Raw genomic sequence first — 19,396 nt, forward strand, 5'->3', positions numbered from 1 at the left:
TCCATTTGTTAATATTGTGTTCTTTTATAATGTCCAAGGTAAGATCTATACTCACAGCTCTACCAATTTTAATACGCAGAGATGAAGAACCATAACTCTGTAATTGTCCAAAGCATGGAAGTCCCTCCTTTGTTGTTGATGTGAGCAGCTAGCTCTTCTGGTAGCTCAGTTGTTTGAGGGAAAACTGAAAACTCCATGATTGAAACTATCCCACATGCCTCTTGCCACACAAAATACCAGCGACTCCAATGTAACTAAATTTTCATACATTTAGATAAATGTACTTTTGTTCAAATAACTCCTTTTGATTGATCTCTTCCAGACATGTGTAATATACACAATTCAGTAAAATACCATACAGAATAAAACATGAATAATTAGAATGATGATAAAAGAAAGAAAAGATTAAAAAGGCAGAAATTTCTCCCTTTTCCCTATACTTGTTTTTCAGTTGCCAGAAAAAAAGTTTACAATACCATGACTAAGTAAATCCTAGTGAAGCTTCAAGAAATTTGAGTTTGAAGATGGAGGAGTCCCGGGGGCCACCCTGTCTCCCTTTAAAATCAAACTGATTTTGCATTTTCTCCTAAAATTTCTTGCACAGATTGCCTTATTTTCAATCCCTTGCACTATCAAGGCATTCTGGCTATTCCAAGCTGGTAGAAGTGATTTGATTTCCTGGTTGAAATACAAGTTAAGATCACAGATGATAGTGAAATTGGAACTTTATTATTTTCCAAATAGGGTAAAGGAAGCTATGTGCAGCTTAATTATTCACCAGAATTTCAACACCATCGTTTCAGAATCAGGTTTTGGAAACATTTGGTCTTACATCTGTTCTACTCCATGATCTTTTGATTGTTGTTCTAGTTAGCAAGAGGTGAACTCATTAGCACAAACATTTGAGTTACACTCAAAAGAGAATTTGCAGTCTCACTTATCTGAGCACACATACACCAATGTGATAATCAGCCATGGCAGTATTTATTGTGCATGTTTTCACATCTAGTCCAAAAATATTGCCAGATGTAAAATTCCTTTTCCATTTATAAAAATTGAAAAAATGAGTAATTCATGCTAGGAGAGCAAAGTGAATTTTAGAAACAGACAAATCAAGCTTTATCAAAGGTGAACCACTTGGTAGCTTGAGAGAATTTGGTCTTTCCTTATGGACTTGCCTCCTCATCTGAAATGAATAAATGCAATGCTTTATTAAGGCAAAAAGATAATAGTTACATTTTACTGTCTTTGAAGTATGCTTGTCAGTTTTCATTAAGTCTATTTTATTTTATTTTCAGATATTACTATCATCCATTGTTTATGACTTAGAAATGCTCTAGTGTGTTTACTGTTTCTTTCAGGTTCTGAACTGCTTTTTGAGAACTTGGTCTTGAGTGGGTTCATGCTATGGGAGTACGAAACAACGTAACTGAATTTATTTTCTGGGGACTTTCCCAGGATCCAGAAGTTGAAGAAGTGTGTTTCGTGGTGTTTTCTTTCTTCTACACGGTCATTCTACTGGGGAACCTCCTCATCATGCTGACGGTTTGCCTGGGCAACCTGTTCAAGTCTCCGATGTATTTCTTCCTCAACTACTTGTCTTTTGTGGACATTTGCTACTCTTCAGTCACTGCTCCTAAGATGATTGCTGACCTGTTAACAAAGAGAAAAACAATCTCCTATGTGGGGTGCATGTTGCAACTATTTGGTGTCCATTTCTTTGGTTGCACTGAGATTTTCATCCTTACTGTAATGGCCTATGATCGTTATGTAGCTATCTGTAAACCACTTCACTACATGGCCATCATGGACCGGGAAAGATGCAATAAGATGTTGCTGGGGACATGGGTAGGTGGATTTGTACATTCCTTTATCCAGGTGGCTCTGGTGGTCCAGTTACCCTTCTGTGGACCCAATGAGATCGATCACTACTTCTGTGATGTCCACCCTGTGTTGAAGCTTGCCTGTACAGACACATACACTGTTGGTGTAGTGGTGACTGCCAACAGTGGCACTATTGCTTTGGGGAGCTTTGTCATCTTGCTAATCTCCTATACTGTCATCCTGGTGTCCCTGAGGAAGCAGTCAGCAGAGGGCAGGCGGAAGGCCCTTTCCACCTGTGGCTCCCATGTTGCTGTGGTCATCCTCTTTTTTGGTCCCTGTACTTTTATGTACATGCGGCCTGACACCACCTTCTCAGAGGATAAGATGGTGGCTGTATTTTATACCATTATTACCCCTATGTTAAATCCTCTGATTTATACTCTGAGAAATGTGGAAGTAAAGAATGCGATGAAGAAAATATGGAGAAGTATATTCTTGCAAATCAAAGTAAATAGTTAACAGTAATGTTTTAAGCTGGATAGCCTTACATGTTAGTCCTGGTTGATTCATTTGGATGACAGATAGCTGATAATATCATATGATTCATGAGAATGTCAGAGGCTAACATTCTGAAGATGAATGTATTATTTTCATATTCGTATTAATGTTTCATAAAAAGAAAACAAGTTTCTTGATATATACAGAAGAAAAATCTTAATAAACCCAGTATCTGATTAAGCTCACATTCAGCATTGTTATATTTTATTCTGCTCCCTTTTGCCATTTTCTTTAAAGATTTAATGTCACTTACAAAGTACTTATTTTTAGGATGTGGAGCTGTAATTGAGACATATTAAGCCATCGATATGTTTATGTCATGCAAATAATTGAACATATGAAAAACGACATTATGGAGTGTATGCATTTTGAGTGAAATCAACCAGACACAGGAAAGGATAAATTCACTGATATTCATTTGTATTCATACACGGGTCTTGGCATAAAGCTTTACCACTCATTCTCTTTACCAAATCAATAGAAATTTCATTATTCTAAGATCTCAGTAATGTCCTCTTGTTCTTGACATAAACTCATTTCTTCTCTTATCTCAGTTTATCCTGATGACAAGCTTCTCTTTCTTCAGGAATCATGTTTTTCTGATTTTTACTTCCTGTCGTAAGTAGACATATCAGTAATAATCATTACACTGTGGTTTCACGACTCAAAAGATCCAGGGTCCTGCCTAAGCCTGCATTCATCTCTCTCTCTTTCTCTCTCTGTGTAGATGTTACTCACCATAAAGATGGGTTAAAGCACCCAAAACTTGACATCTTGAATACACATCCACAATGCATCCACAACATGAAAGGCTGAGAGATGAAAAGGGGTATGAATTAGAAGATGCATCTGAGATATGAGTCCTGCCTTGAAATTCTAGATATATCTATTTTTTGTCTTGTCTTGGGCATACACACACTCACTGGCTTCCACAGGCCTTTATTTGCTTTATTTTAATATGAGGTATAAGATCAAGGCTTCAAATCCTTGGAAGATCATTAGAATAACTCTAACTTTTGTTTTTACACCCAACACAGCATATTTTACGAGCTTTCTATCAAGTAAGCCAATTGTATTTTTTTAAAGATTCATTCATTTTTATTGGAAAGGCAGATATACAAAGAGGAGGAGAAACAGAGAGGAAGATCTTCTTTCCGATGGGTCACTCCCCAAATGAGCGCAAAGATTGGAGCTGAGCCAATTCAAAGCCAAGAGCCCGTAACCTCTTCCAGGTCTCCCAAGCAGGTACAGGGTCCCAAGGCTTTGGGCCATCCTCAACTGCTTTCCCAGGCCACAAGCAGGTAGCTGGATGGGAAGCAGGGCCACCGGGATTAGAACTGGTGCCCATATGGGATCTTGAGGAGCATAAGAAGATTCTGGACAAGCAATGAATGTGAGGAGTGCAAGAATTGTTCATAAATTAATCAGACTTCACATTTCTATAGTATAATGTAATTTGAAAAGAACAGGGGTTTGTTAAGATAACCTATGTGTGTAAGAGGGCAAAGAGAAATGGCATTTTTTTTGTTTGTTTTTTGTTTTGTGGAGTTTAAAGAGGGAAAGAATGTAGAAGCAAATCTGACCAGCAAAAGTGTATCTAAAGTGTTTCTTCTGTTCAATAACATCATCCAGGAGTGGAGGGGGCCTCAACCCTTCCCTGAGGTCAGCTTAGAGCTCAGCTTAGGGACATTTTTCCTACTCTACAACCAAAGAGTTTTAGGTTTGTTAGGAATAATGAGACACGCAGATTCAGGAAGTTCTCCAACAGCCAAAAATGAGAGAAGGCATGAGGAGAAACACAGATGGACATACATGTAAAATTCCACTCTGAATATAGATTTTCTATATAATATTATTTATATAGGTAAAGAATACCTATTTTATCACCCAGTTTTCCTTCCCACCATAACCAGTTTCCCTTCCATTGTAGGGTGAAATTGACATAGTATTAACCATATAATTACATTGGGGTAGGTAGTTAGAATTTCCTTCTTAAGCATTCTCAAAGAGTTTTATTTAGCAAATAGTTGTACATCTTTTTTAGGAAACTCAACCTAGGAACTCAACCCTCTCTTTTTCTTAAGTAAAAGCAATCTAAGTATTTGAGATAGCTCTCAGAGTACATATGACCAGAAAGCTGGATCTGAGGTAGTTCAGGTGGGACTTGAACCAAAACACTCCAGTACGGCTTGTGTTTACCTTAAGAGATGACTTAAGCGTGTGTGACACATCCTCTCCCCATTTAGGAGCTTGACTGGGAAGTTGTAGGGTTTTAATCAACCCCGGTAGTATTATCTAAGTCAAGAAGATGAAGAATAGCGCTCTGTCTGAATTCCAGTGCTCATTTTCAATAAACCTGCTGTTGATGCATGGCGCCAATTACAAGTTATTTATTTATTAGGAAACCTTAGCTTCTTTTTCCCCCCCCAAGAAGGTAAAGCTTTCTGAAGTCTGTATGAACATGGCTCATAGTTATCCCTTGCTGGCTGTTATCTTACAATTTATTTGCAAGTAGGCGATGAAAGGAAATGTTAGTGCTGGCATTTTGTCCCTTTCTTCCGGGGTGTGAATCTTGGATGATACAATAGGTGTGTCTTGCTGTACTCTTAGGTATTATAGATTTGTCCACTTATGCCAAGATTAGGCGCTTTCCCTCGTGTCCATGTTCTGCAGTATTCAGGCCAATATCCTTGTCTTGTCTGAATATTTCACTCAACATGATGTTCTCCATGGGCATCCATTTTGACGCAGAAGATAAAATTCCATTCTTGTTCATAGTTGAAGAGTGTTCTGTTGTATAGATACAGCTGCTGTGCTTTGTTCATTTATTTGGACACCTTGGCTATTTGCTTGTTTTGATTATTTTGAACAGTACTTCTACATGTAGGTGTTGCTTTGATACAACTCATTCATACTTTTGGGTACATACCCAGAAGCAAGATTGCTAGATTGTATGAACACCTGTTTCTAGTTTTTAAGTAAATCTCCTATTACACTTTTTTTCCTTTTAAGATATGTCTATTGATGCCTTTTGCTAATTTCTCATTTGAGTTGCTAGTGTGGTTTGATGCTTGAAAATAAGCTCTGTAAGTCACATTGGTAGATTGAAGAACCAAAATTGTAGGGTCATCTCAAAAGATGTAGAGAAAGTATTTCACACTGCTTCATGATAGAATCCCTCCAAAAAGCTAGGCATAGAAAGAAAATATGTAAAAATTATACAAGTTTTGTATGACAAAGCCCTTGGTCAATATCCTACTGAAAGAGAAAATGCTGAAAACATTTACCCTGTGATCTGAACAGAATCAGAATGAACACTTTTAACACTCTTAGTGCTGTATCGCAAATATTGGAGGAACAATCAAGGAAGAGAAAGAAATAAGTGGAATCTGAACTCAAAAAAAAAAGGAAATCAAAACATGTATTTTTGTAGATGATTGGAGATTGTTCCAAGAAAAAAAAAATATGCTGTTGGGTGAAATGTCCTATAAATGACTGTTAGGTACACTTGCAACCAAGATTGAACTGGTGCCCATTTGGAAAGCCATTGCTGAAGACAACGGCTTAGCCTGCGGTGTCATTATGCCAGCTCCAACATCTCTTAGTTTCAGTCATTTATTTCACAACCATAATAGTCATATACCTTTGATACTAGCAAGCATAATTGTTAGAATGCAAAGGAATCCTAAATATTCCTCCAAAAGAGAAGGTATCAAACAGACTGAAACAATTAAAACCAGGCAAAAAATATAAGTAATTTCCCCTGGGGGGAATAACAGAGGGCTCCTTTTGATGAGTGGATTTTTATCATAATGTTCTCATCCTGCTCTGTAAGGATTTGTTAAGGACCTGGGATCTTACTGCTGCTCATGCAGTGATGTGAACAGGGTTGGGGAAGGGAGGGATAGTTAAAGGAGAGAACAAGAAATGAGACACACAAGATAAAGATTATGAAAGCATTGCAGCCAGAGGAGAGACCCCTCTCTAAGTAGGGAGGCATACCCAGAGGGCTTACTGCTTCTCCCTTTTATTGAAGTGTTTGGAAAGTTAAATTGCAGTAATTGAGGTAGCACAAGTTTTGAGAAACTATGTTCCACATTGATATTCACCAGCAAATACTTGGTGATCAGGAAGCAACAGTAGAGCCCAAGGACAGAAGTGAGTACATGACCATCATTATAGCACACACGGTTCTGTGGCCGTGGACCACTGCCCAACTGCAGACCCTTGTCCACAGTCCCCATCATGGTTTTGGACACTTGCCCACAGACCACTGCCTGTGCAGTTTGACCTCAGTCTCTAACACCAAAAGTCTGTGACTCAAAATTCCAGGTGCATTGTGTCATGCTCTTTCTTATCCAGTCAAGCTCGGATGTTATTTTATTTTTTATACCTTGCCTACCAAAGAGTAAAATCTCAATAATCAAAGAGAAACTGAAATTCCATAGCTTTATATTCAAGTAAATAAGCATGCACTCACATTATACATACACACACACACGGACTACTTCCTCAAATTCTTGGATCTGATTCTTTCAATGAAGTCAGGAATAACTCCTAACTTGAAGGTTTATAATGAAATGATGAACCAAATATCTGTAAGTTACACATGTTCTTCCTGATATGTGGTTGCTTCAAGAAAAATCATTCTGAACACAGCATATTGGTTACCAGAGGCTGGGAGAGGTGGGAAGGATAGAAGGAATTTAGAATAATAAATGGGGGAAGCTGACTGTGCTTCATCAAGTGACACAAATATGAACAGAAATAATGAAAGGAAAACCTTCTGTCACTGATAGAGTATGAAATAGAACCTACTAACCAACAGCATAACAATAGGGGAAACTGAATATGGGGGAATATCAGAACTCTGCAGTACCTCACGACTTCTGTAAGTTTAAGGTTTTGCTGAAATTATAAAGAAAAATAGTTTTGTTGATTGAATGTTTAAAAGGAACACACATACTCAAAGAGCTTTGAGATAAAAATGCACTTTCTGAATTAGATCAATGATAAGAAAAAGTATTAACTTGTCATAGGAGTTACAAAAACTTTGGCAAAGCAGAAATGTGAGCACATAGCAAGGTAACTAGTAAGAATGAAAGGCGCCGGGATCCCATATAGGCACCTGTACTAGTACCTGTTCTAATCCTGGGGGCCTGCTTTCCATCCAGCTCCCTGCTTGTGACATGGGAAAGCAGCTGAGGACAGCCCAAAGACTTGGGACCCTGTACCCATGTGGGAGACCTAGAAGAGGTTCCGGGCTCCTGAATTTGGATTGGCTCAGCTCTGACTGTTGCGGCCACTTGGGCAGTAAATCAATGGATGGAAGTTCTTCCTCTCTGTCTCTCCTCCTCTCTGTATATCTGACTTTCCAATATAAAAGAAATAAATCTTCAAGAAAAATGGCATACTCTATTGAGCTCTAGCATCATTCCAAACTGTGACTGACTTCTTGTTTCACAGCTTTTTTTTTTTAACCTCTGTATTATTTCTCAGTGTGTAAATCAGAGGATTGAGCAATGGTATTCCAAGTATAAAACATTACTCTCTCTTTCATGTGATTTGGTTCCTTCTACCCACATAAGTTAATTGAATTGAGTTTCTGCTTCCTGAATTCAGCAGAGGCCAAATCCTGGCCCAATCAATGCACATGGGGAAGTAGCCTATGTGGGCTTTCTCCCTTCCCTTTCTCTCCATATGTCTGTCTCTCCTAAACAGTGGGTCATTAAGTGACAAAGAAAGGGTTATATTTGAATATGTCAAGCCTCACTCTAAGGTGTAATTTCTTGGATTCATAAACTATGACATGACAACAGAGAGTTTTGGAATTAATTTTACTTAGACATTACTTAGAACTCTGTCCTTGCCTTTGGCTCATACAGCAAGAAAGGAAAAGTGCATTCCCCAGGGGATATGATTAAATGTGATCAATTACTTCTAGCATAATCTCTGGGCCTTCAAGGCTGATGCAACACTTTAATTATTTTAAATGTTTATTGCCAAGACCATTTCCACACTAAGAAGCATTGCTATCAAATCCCCAGTGATAAGGGCTGCGGTCAAGTTTGTTGGCTAGGAACATCAGAGTTGAATGCTACTGCTGAGCTACCTAAAATGGGTCCTCCTTGCAGCTCCAACTACCTGAAGTAATTAAAGATTTTCTCATGTTATTACAATGGCAAGCAACTGTCAGGAGGTTGGTGTTCTGGTATAGCACTGAATTCACTTCCTGTGGCACTGGCAGCCCATATGGGTGCAAGGTCAAGTCCTGGCTGCTTCACTTCCTGTCCAGCTCCCTGCTGTGTCTGGGAAAATAGTGCAAGACGACCCAAGGTCTTGAACCCTTGCATTATGTGGGAGACCTGGAAGAAGCTCTTGGCTTCTAGCTACACACCAGCTCAGCTCCAGCCATTGTATCTAGGATTCAACTAAAGGAATTCTGACATGTGATGCAGGCATTTTATTGGTTAGACCGATTTCTGTCCCTAACTGCCATTGTTAGACATAACATAAAAATTAAATCTTATCAAGATAATAATGATTTAGTTGAACTTAATTGTAACTAGAATGTTAAATTATGTAAAATTGTCAAGATCATTAGAAGCAAAACTACAGACTGGGAAAAATATTTGCAAAGTAACTTTTGATAAGAGGCTACTTGTTAAAACATGCAAAGAGCATTTTAAGTGTTACAATAAAAACATCTGATTCAAAAAAGATCAAAATATCTAGCAATTTCACTAAGTTACAGATATACCCCCATTTTTAAAATTTTAGATCTAGATTCTGAATGGAAATGGATTGAACAAAATGTTTTTAACAATGAAAGAATTCAGCAAAGAAGTTATAGTAATCAACAGGAACACAAAACCAAAAGCAACTATGCTGAAATAAGTAAGGACAGTATCAGTGTAATTGCATCATCATCATTTTTATCAAGTTCAGGGCCAATGCAGATTACAACATTCTTCTGCATTAGGGATGCATTTCTTGGGACCATAGTTTTTTTTTTTTAACAAACAAAAAACTGACATGGCTCATAGCGCTGAGGAAGGTTCAGGAACAGATGACTTCCACTGGCTAGCACAGCTCTACAAAGCTTAAACAACATACAAAACTAATGCATGTCTTCTAAGAGGGAGGAAGGAGTTCAGCTTTGTTCCAACATCTTTAAATTCCTGTTCCTCTAGGGGTTGGTGTCATGTTGTAGGAAGTTAAACCTCTGCCTGTAGTGTCAACATCCCATATGGGGTCTGGTTCAAATCCTGGCTGCTGCACTTCCAATCAGCCTTCTGCTAGCGGCCCGGGAAAGCAATGAAGGATGGCCCAAGTCTTTGAGTCCCTACATTTGTGTGGGAGACCTGGAAGAAACTCCTGGTTCCTGGCTCTGGACCAGCTCTGCTCTGGGTATTGTCATCATTAGCGGAATGAACGAGTGGATAGAAGACTCATTTTCTCTCTCTCTCTCTCTTTCTCTCTGTCTCTCATTTTCTTTGTAATTCTGCCTTTCCAATAAAAATAAGTCAATGTGTCAATATACAACATTATGGAATTAATTGACATAGTATTGATACTGAGGCCTTGTTGGGGCTTTTAACTGACCGGATCTCTACTCTGTTAGACCTATCTTCAGACCATAGAAGGTCTCTCCAAGAGGCCACTGAACTTATCTGGACAATAAGACGCTGAACTTTATGCTAGGCATGTGTTTGCAAGCAATGAATCTCAACTGAACTTGAACTATGGTTATGCAACAAGGTGGAGGAATCCACCATGGGGGCAGGGTTATGGGAGGGATGGGGGGAATCCCCAGCGCCTATAAAACTGTACTACATAATACAATGTAAGCAACAATAAAAAAAAAATAAATCAATGTTTAAAAAAATCATATTCCCCACAGAACTGAATAAATCAGCATGGTCTGATTGGCCCACCTTTTGCTAGCATAGATCTCCAAGAGTGATAGGACACATATGTAAGGATTCTTCATCAGGTAGGAAAATTCATGATATTTTTTGATTCTGTTTCCCAAAGGGCCTGATTCTGTCTGGTCTCACACAGAGCAATCTTTGAACTTGTTTGTCTCACTTAGCCAGGGAACACATAGAACAAGATATTATAGGCTCCTAAAAGTAAAACAGTCTGCAGTCTTGGAGGCTTCTAGCAGTGAAGACCCCAGAATTTTCACCTGAGTGAATTGCTTAAAGCCTTTCTCGGTAAAAGGCTGTCAGTACAGATTATCAGAGTGAACTGATTCATCAAGGACAGAAACACACATATTCAAAAAACAGAAAGAATTGGAAAACATCAAATTAAACCTATGCATTCAGATATGTAAGAAATACGTATCAATGAACTTACTTTGGAATGATTTATCTCAACTAAACCTGAACTATGGTTGTGCAACAGCGGGGAGGAGCCCACCATGGGGGGAGGGTTGAAGAGGGGTGGGGGAAATCCCAGTGCCTATATAGAACCGTGTCACATGATGCAATGTAATTAAAAAATATATATAAAAAAAATTTAAAAAAGAAATATTATTATTATTATTATTGTTATTGTTTTAATCCAGAAAAAAAAAGAATTCAATGAATTTCAAAAGAGCAAAGATATCACTGAATGAATTGGAAAAGCAAAACACAAACAAAACAAAATCATGTATAATAAATAATTGAACGTAAATTCTGAAAATGAAGACTATTGTCAAAAATTTGCTGATGGGTCACAGGAGCAGATTCGAGGAAACAAAACAATCACAGAACTAAGTTATGACTATTCATTTGAAGTTTTCCAATCAGCAGAGCAAAAGTCCTGCAAAAGATGGGATAAAGCATGAAGAAGTCAAACAGTATAACCAGATGACCCAGTGCATGCACCATTGGATTTGAAGAAGGGTATTTGAGAGATCATAAAGTAAGTTTAAAGTATTATATCCCAAAATATAAGGAAGAGTGATAAAGGAAGGAGAAAGAGTGATAATGAAATGAAACATTGATAAAGGAAGAGGGAGAGAAGGTGGGCATAGGAGAGGGAGGGAAGACAGGGTAGGAAGGATCCTTATGCCCTTAAAACTGTTTACAAAATACATGACATGCATTCCCTTAAATTCCCCTAAATCTCCCTAAAGTTGAAGAGACAATTAGGAATCTACATTAAGAAAGCTGCCTAGGTAAGAGAAAGAGAAATGAAAGACTTTTGTTACAAAATAATCAGTTGGGCCCGGCGTGGTGGTGTGGTGGCTCAGTGGTTAAGGTCCTCCCCTTGCACGCCCAGGATCCCATATGGGCGCCGGTTCTAATCCCGGCAACCCCGCTTCCCCTCCAGCTCACTGCCTGTGGCCACGGAAAGCAGTGGAGGACTTTTTCAAGACAAGAATATTGAAATGCTCTGTTTCGTGTTCACTTTGTTTTGCTACCTTTCCATTTGGATGGGAAATGTGCTCATAATGATTTCCATCACATGCACTCAGCTGATCGTCCAGCCCACGTATTTCTTCCTCAATTACCTCTCACTCTCTGACCTTTGCTACACATCCACCGTGACCCCTAAACTGATGACTGACTTTCTGGCCGAGAGGAAGACCATTTCCTACACTAACTGCATGGTGCAGCTCTTCACCACTCACTTCTTTGGCGGCATTGAGATCTTCATTCTCATGGGAATGGCCTATGACCGCTATGTGGCCATCTGTAAGCCCTTGCACTACACCGTCATCATGAGCAGGCAGAACTGTAACGCAATAATCCTGGCATGTTCTGTTGGAGGGTTTGTACACTCTACCAGTCAGTTGCTCCTCACCGTCTTCTTACCATTCTGTGGTCCCAATGAGATTGATCCCTACTTCTGTGATGTGTATCCTTTGCTGAAATTGGCCTGTTCGGATACACACACAGTAGGTGTCCTCGTCATTGTGAATTCAGGCCTGATTTCTTTGGTGACATTCGTTGTCTTGGTGTTCTCTTACTTTTTAATACTATACACCATCAGGTCTTACTTACCACGCCTATTGGTTTGCATGGGAACATCCTGGGCAATAGCGTAGCACCTTGCAGAAAGCATTGGGCCACTGGGCAAGCATTACCAGGCCAGGTCGCAGCATCTGAGAGCAAAGGCCAGCATCTGGGGGATGTTTATGCTGAGCTGGTCACTGGCACATACCAAGATCTGGGGCTGGGAACAGGCCTAGTTGGGGAGCTAAAGGGGATGCTCCAGAATTGTGTGGTTCCCTCTGGTGAGTGTAAAGAGCCAGAACGCGGGCAGCAAGCTGGCTTGACATGACTGCAATATCTCAACATGGATGTGTAATGTGTCTGAATTGTGCCAGTACCTAATGGTGTGTGTGACAGCCATGGTAGAAATAGGACAGGCTGGACTGGGTCTCAGCATCTGCTGAATTACACGATGGCTGTGTCTGGGTGTGGATCATATGTGGCTGGGCTGTAGCACCCAACAGCAAGAACTGAAATGGGTGTGGGCTGATGAGCAAGGCCACCATTCCTGCCAAGACAGGAGGTGGACTAAGTCAGACAGGACCAAGAACCCATCAGCGTGTATGAGATCTGTTAAGGCAGGAGAGGGGTTCTAGGGATGGAGACCTGAATGAGGAGTTTGGGGAACTCCTTTGCCATGATTCAGTCCCTGCAGGTGAGCACAAAAACCAAGGCTTGGAACAGCTTAGAACATGCCAGGTTAGGTTACCTCCTGACAAGCACGTGAGGTAGGTCTGGAGGCAGGCCTGCCTGAGCCAGTCCATAACACCAACAGGCAGATCTGAGAGCCAGGACAGGTTTCAAGACAGACCAGCAGCTCACGTTAGGGCTGGGCTGGGAGTTGGCTGGGCTGGGCTGGGTGGCAGCAACTGTCAATGTGAGCTGGAACTGGGGGCACACATACCCAGGACAGGTATCCGAACCCGCCAGCCAATGCTGAGATGGGGTGGGCCATGCCAGTCTGGGCAGCATCACCTACCAGCTCATGTGAAACCTGGGGAGGGGCCAGAACAAACTCTGTAGAGGAGTCGTGCTGACTTCCCTGCTGGGCCACTGCTTTTGCTGGTCAGTGTGAGAGCTTGTAGTTGGGTCAGATTGGGCTAGAAAAGGCTACAATGCCTGCTTGCCAGCATGTGAACTGTGTCAGGGGGAGAGCAAGGATGACTAACCAACTGTATCTACTGGTTCTGGCATGAGTCAGAGTTAAGTACAGGCATGCTGGAGCTTGCTGCAACATCAACTGGAAAGTGATGGGACTGAGGACAAGTCCTGTCAAGCTCAATTCCAGAAATACTTGGAAATGCAAGGTCTGGCACTAGGAGTGGGCCCAGTAGGGAAACAGTGGTCTGCAACTCCTACTGGTGAGCGTGAGAACCAGGGCTGGGTGCGGGCCTGGATAGACAGGTGGTGGCACTCACTGTCATGTGTGAGCTGAATGAGGAAATTGGTTGGGTTGAGTCAGGCTTCAGTGCCCACTGATGTAGACAGCAGCTGAATGGGATGTGGGACAGACTGGACCAGTCTACTGTGCACACTGGCAGGTGCAGAAACCATAACTGGGGGGCATATCAGGTATGGCAATTGGGAGTTGTTCTAATAGGGCCAGAGTGCCTGCTAGTGTGTGAGGCCTGAGTGTGTGGTGGGAATTTTGGGCTGGGTCACAGCATCCATTGCTTTGCATAAGAGATGGGGCTGGAGATAGATCTGATCTAGTAACTGCAACTACCAATGTGTGTGTAGGCTGATATGGGTGACAGAATGAGCTGGACCCTGGAGTGGCAGGCTGGCACAAGAGTCAGGTTTGGGATGACCTCAGACAAGATTTCATTGAGGATGCCCTGAGCGGAACCACTGAACTCAGAACTCCAACCATGGTGAGAATCCCAGGCATTCTGGTCGGTTTGTGGAGTGCATGTGTCAGAACTGAGCCTCCACAATGGCAAAGATGGAGCAGTGGGTTGCATATCCAGAAGCACATAGGGATTTACAAAGAACGTCTGGTACCATAGCAGAGGAAGGAAAGAACAAGTTGGTCAATTATCCCAGTCAAGCATTGACAGCAGGCATGTGGGTGAACGGAAACTTTAAGGTGGACTGTGCCAATAAATGAACCATGGAAAGGGTTCATCATTCTCGGATTGGAGGAAATCAGCAGCATTTCAGAAGTATCAAACCCACTGGAGCAGAACTCTCAGAGCCTTCCCCCATCAAGGACTCTGGGATGACACTGTGTGGCTGATCCCCCTTTCTGGGCACTGTGGAGGCTGGAAGGCTGGCTGTGGCTTCTCCCCTAATCTCTCACCTTCCCCCAGATGCAAGCAGATAAAAGGGAAAGGTTGGAAACAATGGTCTTGCCTACTTTCCCTTTAGTCCTTGACCTTTCCCGCCCTGCTCAACTACATAAACATCAGTTTAAAAAAATGTAAATACAGGAAAAAACATTCACTGTGAAAGTTCTACCGCAGAACATGGAACATTAAGGACTATAATTCTTTCAGTTCTTAGACACAAAATATAATATGGCTCATTGTCCACAATTACAAAATAATTTAAAAACCGTGTTGTGGTATCATGTATCATACATTTTCCAAGATGCTAAAAACAATTAAAATAGCTTCAAAATTAAAATAAATAAAACCTTTATGTGAAACCCGATGAACAGAACAGAGTGTCCACAATGTAAAAAGTAATTAATGAACTGAATTTTAGAGCTAAGAAATTAGTCAAAACACAGACCAGAGAGACAAAGACAATTGCACCTGAAGAAACATTAAGATATGGGCATGGGTAAGCATTGGGCTAGTGGTTAGGTCAGTTATGGCTTTTCATGTTACAATATCTGGGTTCAATACCTGGTTACAGCTCTAGTCTCCAGTTTCCTCCGAAGGTAAACCGCAGGAATCAGGAAATAACTCGAGTAACTGGGTTCTTGGGTTGAGTTCCTGGATCCTAACCTTCCATGGGACTACTCGAGGCTCTAGAGATCCAGCAGGCGTGACATGCCTCTCATCTTTTTCTCTATCTTTATTTATTTTATCTCTGTCTCTTTTTCTCTGAATCTTTTTCCCAATTGAAGAACTATCTTTTAAAAATGATACATATCTCTTCCTCTCTGTCTCTCCTCTTTGTATATCTGCCTTTCCAATGAAAAAATAATAAAAATAAATCTTTTAAAAAAAATGATACATATCAATGGAGTAGGAAGGAAGGAACTACATGTGTATTTCAAATTTGGGATATAAGGAATGAGGAGAAAATGCAGTGAAATGGAAATTGGCAATCTCAGAATATGTATGTGGGATTGTTAATTTTAGACTGGATTAAAAGTGCAAAAGTGTAATGCATATGAGCAAAACTGACATTTTGGGTATTTGGTTAAATTTTTAAATTTAAAAGAAAAATACAAAAGAAATACTTAGGGCCTGGTGAGATAGCAGTGGCTAAAGTCCTCATCTTGAACATTCCAGGATCGCTTTTGGGCACCAATTCTAATCCCAGTGGCCCTGCTTCCCATCCAGCTCCCTACTTGTGACCTGGGAAACAGTTGAGGACGGCCCAAAGCTTTGGGACCCTGTACCTGCGTGGGAGACCTGGAAGAGGTTACGGGCTCCTGGCTTCGGATTGGTTCAGCTGCCACCATTGTGGTCACTTGGGGTGTGAATCATTGAATGGAAGGTCTTCCTCTCTGTCTCTCCTCCTCTCTGTGTGTCTGCCTTTCCAATAAAAACAAATAAATCTTTTTTAAAAGAGAGAAATATTTAGAATTCTGGGAAATCATTATTATGAACATTTTCAAGGGAGATTAGTTTGTGAGTATGAATGGACTAAGGAGGGAAAATCCAGCATTTTATGAGTGGGCCCTCCTGCTGATTGTCTGGTTTCAGGCACAAAAAATGCAGAGACTGATGCTGCTTTTGGCTGTGAGCTGGCAAACATTTCTCTTTTGCCTTCGGCATCAGAATCCTAGGCTTGCCGGCCTTTGTCCCCAGGATTTACACCACAACTCATGCGCCAACTCTGGCTCCCAGCCTTAAACTGAGTGTTTCCTCCTTGGTTTCTCTGGTGCTGTGGGTTTGTAGTGAGCCACTCTGCTGGCGTTTCAGGATTCCCAGCCTGCTTGTTACCTGCTGTGAGACAGCTCAGCTGCCATAATCAGGTAAGCAAATTCAATGCACTTTTATGTATCTGTGTCCTACCCAATCATCTTGTCTCCATAAAAAACTGATTGAATGAAAAGTTATTGCAACAAAGACATCTTTCTAAAGAAAATACATTGAAAATAAATCATTCATTTTAGTCTATCTTGAAACACAGGGGGGACTAAAGGAAAGTGAGCTTACACCGTCAAAGGCTAGCCGCAAGGCATTTTCTTTGAATTCCGTTTTATAAGAAAGGAGAGTGATATGAGGAGTGTGCCATGCAATTACACACAAAAGGATTATTAAAAAAATGCATGATGGTTCACTACACTGACCCTTTCATTAAAAGGAGTTACAGTGTATACATTTTGTAGAAGGGAAAATGTTCCAAGAAAGAATGAGTAAAATTCATGTTGGAGTTAACCAGGAGTAATTTGATAGTCCTATCTATCAATGTAGATATTACATTTAAAAAAGCAAGCCGGGGGATGACCACTGTGGCAAAGTGGGTAAGTCACGACTTCTGATGGCCTCATCCCATCTGTGTGTGTGTATGCTTCTGTGTGTATCTAGTGCATGCTTTTATTGAATCATATGAACTGAAAGAATAACTACCACCACTGTTACACTTGTGTGGATTAACACCATGATCCTAGAGAGAAGGACTGTTTGGGTTTCATATTTAGCAATGGTATTTATTTATTTTTAATTGGAGATTGCAAATTAAAGATCATTGTTCAACTTCTAATTCGGTTTTAACTATGGAGAGGGACTTTGGGGGAAAGCGTTTCCCCAAGGTCATTACTGTTTCATGTCATTCTCTTTAAATAGACCTTGTGTGAAGTTAAGAAACAGCTTTTATTGTTGAAGGGTCAGTGGATTATAAGCTTAGTAAGTGAGAAAATCAGGAATAAGGAATACAGATTCCTACCAGCTTGTGACTTGTGGGAACCAAGGATTCTTTATTGCTGTTCTCTTTGAAGCAGTTCTTCCCATGTCGTGTTATTGTTTCTTTGGACACCAGCACTCAAGTCACGCCCAGAAAAGAGGACACAAAACAGTCTCAAGCCCTGGAAAATCCTGGTGAGGCTTTAGTTCTTCTGAAACTAGCACAGAATGAACATTTTTGAGATTTGTAGTTTATAACACTTCTCTACACTCCTTAGGAATAGTAATTGTTCTACTTGCCAGATATCAAATTATTTTTTTAATGCTGGATAATTGAAATCATGCAATTGCAAAGATAATATTATTTCTCTATATATCACCGAGATAACAGAAAAAGAATGAATAAGAAATGTCAAACCAATCATTTCAGAGACAGGAAGGTTTTATCATCCTGGAACGCTCAAGCGGGGGTAGGATCCTGGAGATGGGTCATGGTTTAAGGAGCGATGTTTCATCTGGGTTCCTGCTGTATGATATAGAAGAGCAGTTCTGACTCTTGTCACCGCCTCTGTTTCTTCCAGATGAAAATCAGAGACAAAACAAAATAAAATAAAACAAAACAAAAGAACAACAACAACAAAAACCTGGAATAGCAGTTCCCCAAAACTGCCATGATTTGAACACTCTTAAATTGTAAGGTTTTTTCTTAGTAGAGAACATACATAAATCTAACAGGGAAACCAAGGGGAATGACCGAATGTGCATTTCAGGGCATGTGCATAAGCATAGTTAAATATAACAATTTATCACTAGAATTCCATCTGTTAATATTGTGTTCTTTTATAATGTCCAAGGTAAGATCTATACCCACAGCTCTACCAATTTTAATACGCAGAGATGAAGAACCATAACTCTGTAATTGCCCAAAGCATGGAAGTCCCTCCTTTGTTGTTGATGTGAGCAGCTAGCTCTTCCGGTAGCCCAGTTGTTTGAGGGAAAACTGAAAACTCCATGATTGAAACTATCCCACATGCCTCCTCTTGCCACACAAAATACCAGCGACTCCAATGTAACTAAATTTTCATACATTTAGATAAGTGTACTTTTGTTCAAATAACTCCTTTTGATTGATCTCTTCCAGACATGTGTAATATACACAATTCAGTAAAATACCATACAGAATAAAACATGAATAATTAGAATGATGATAAAAGAAAGAAAAGATTAAAAAGGCAGAAATTTCTCCCTTTTCCCTATACTTGTTTTTCAGTTGCCAGAAAAAAAGTTTAGAATACCATGACTAAGTAAATCCTAGTGAAGCTTCAAGAAATTTGAGTTTGAAGATGGAGGAGTCCCGGGGGCCGCCCTGTCTCCCTTTGAAATCAAACTGATTTTGCATTTTCTCCTAAAATTTCTTCTACAAATTGCCTTATTTTCAATCCCTTGCACTATCAAGGCATTCTGGCTATTCCAAGCTGGTAGAAGTGATTTGATTTCCTGTTGCAATACAAGTTAAGATCACAGATGATAGTGAAATTGGAACTTTATTATTTTCCAAATAGGGTAAAGGAAGCTATGTGCAGCTTAATTATTCACCAGAATTTCAACACCATCGTTTCAGAATCAGGTTTTGGAAACATTTGGTCTTACATCTGTTCTACTCCATGATCTTTTGATTGTTGTTCTAGTTAGCAAGAGGTGAACTCATTAGCACAAACATTTGAGTTACACCAAAGAGAATCTGCAGTCTCACTTATCTGAGCACACATACACCAATGTGATAATCAGCCACGGCAGTATTTATTGTGCATGTTTTCACATCTAGTCCAAAAATATTGCCAGAGGTAAAATCCCTTTTCCATTTATAAAAATTGAAAAATTCATGCTAGGAGAGCAAAGTGAATTTTAGAAACAGACAAATCAAGCTTTGTCAAAGGTGAACCACTTGGTAGCTTGAGAGAATTTGGTCTTTCTTTATGGACTTGCCTCCTCATC

General features: G+C 40.2%; 2 protein-coding genes across 2 annotated transcripts; both read left to right on the plus strand.

The window, feature by feature from the left end:
• Nucleotides 1–1,407: 1,407 nt before the first annotated feature.
• Nucleotides 1,408–2,343, plus strand: LOC121172226 (olfactory receptor 4S2). Its single transcript, XM_041004079.1, has one exon. The coding sequence runs from the start codon at nucleotides 1,408–1,410 to the stop codon at nucleotides 2,341–2,343; it is 936 nt and encodes a 311-aa protein (XP_040860013.1).
• Nucleotides 2,344–2,734: 391 nt separating this feature from the next.
• LOC121172227 (olfactory receptor 4P4-like) lies at nucleotides 2,735–12,427 on the plus strand. Its single transcript, XM_041004080.1, has 3 exons — nucleotides 2,735–2,741; nucleotides 2,937–3,000; nucleotides 11,737–12,427. The coding sequence occupies exons 1-3, from the start codon at nucleotides 2,735–2,737 to the stop codon at nucleotides 12,425–12,427; spliced, it is 762 nt and encodes a 253-aa protein (XP_040860014.1).
• Nucleotides 12,428–19,396: the final 6,969 nt, after the last annotated feature.

This window comes from Ochotona curzoniae, unplaced genomic scaffold (genome assembly GCF_017591425.1).
Source record: "Ochotona curzoniae isolate NIBS_2020 unplaced genomic scaffold, NIBS_Ocur_1.0 scaffold_3171, whole genome shotgun sequence".
Lineage (NCBI taxonomy): Eukaryota > Metazoa > Chordata > Mammalia > Lagomorpha > Ochotonidae > Ochotona > Ochotona curzoniae.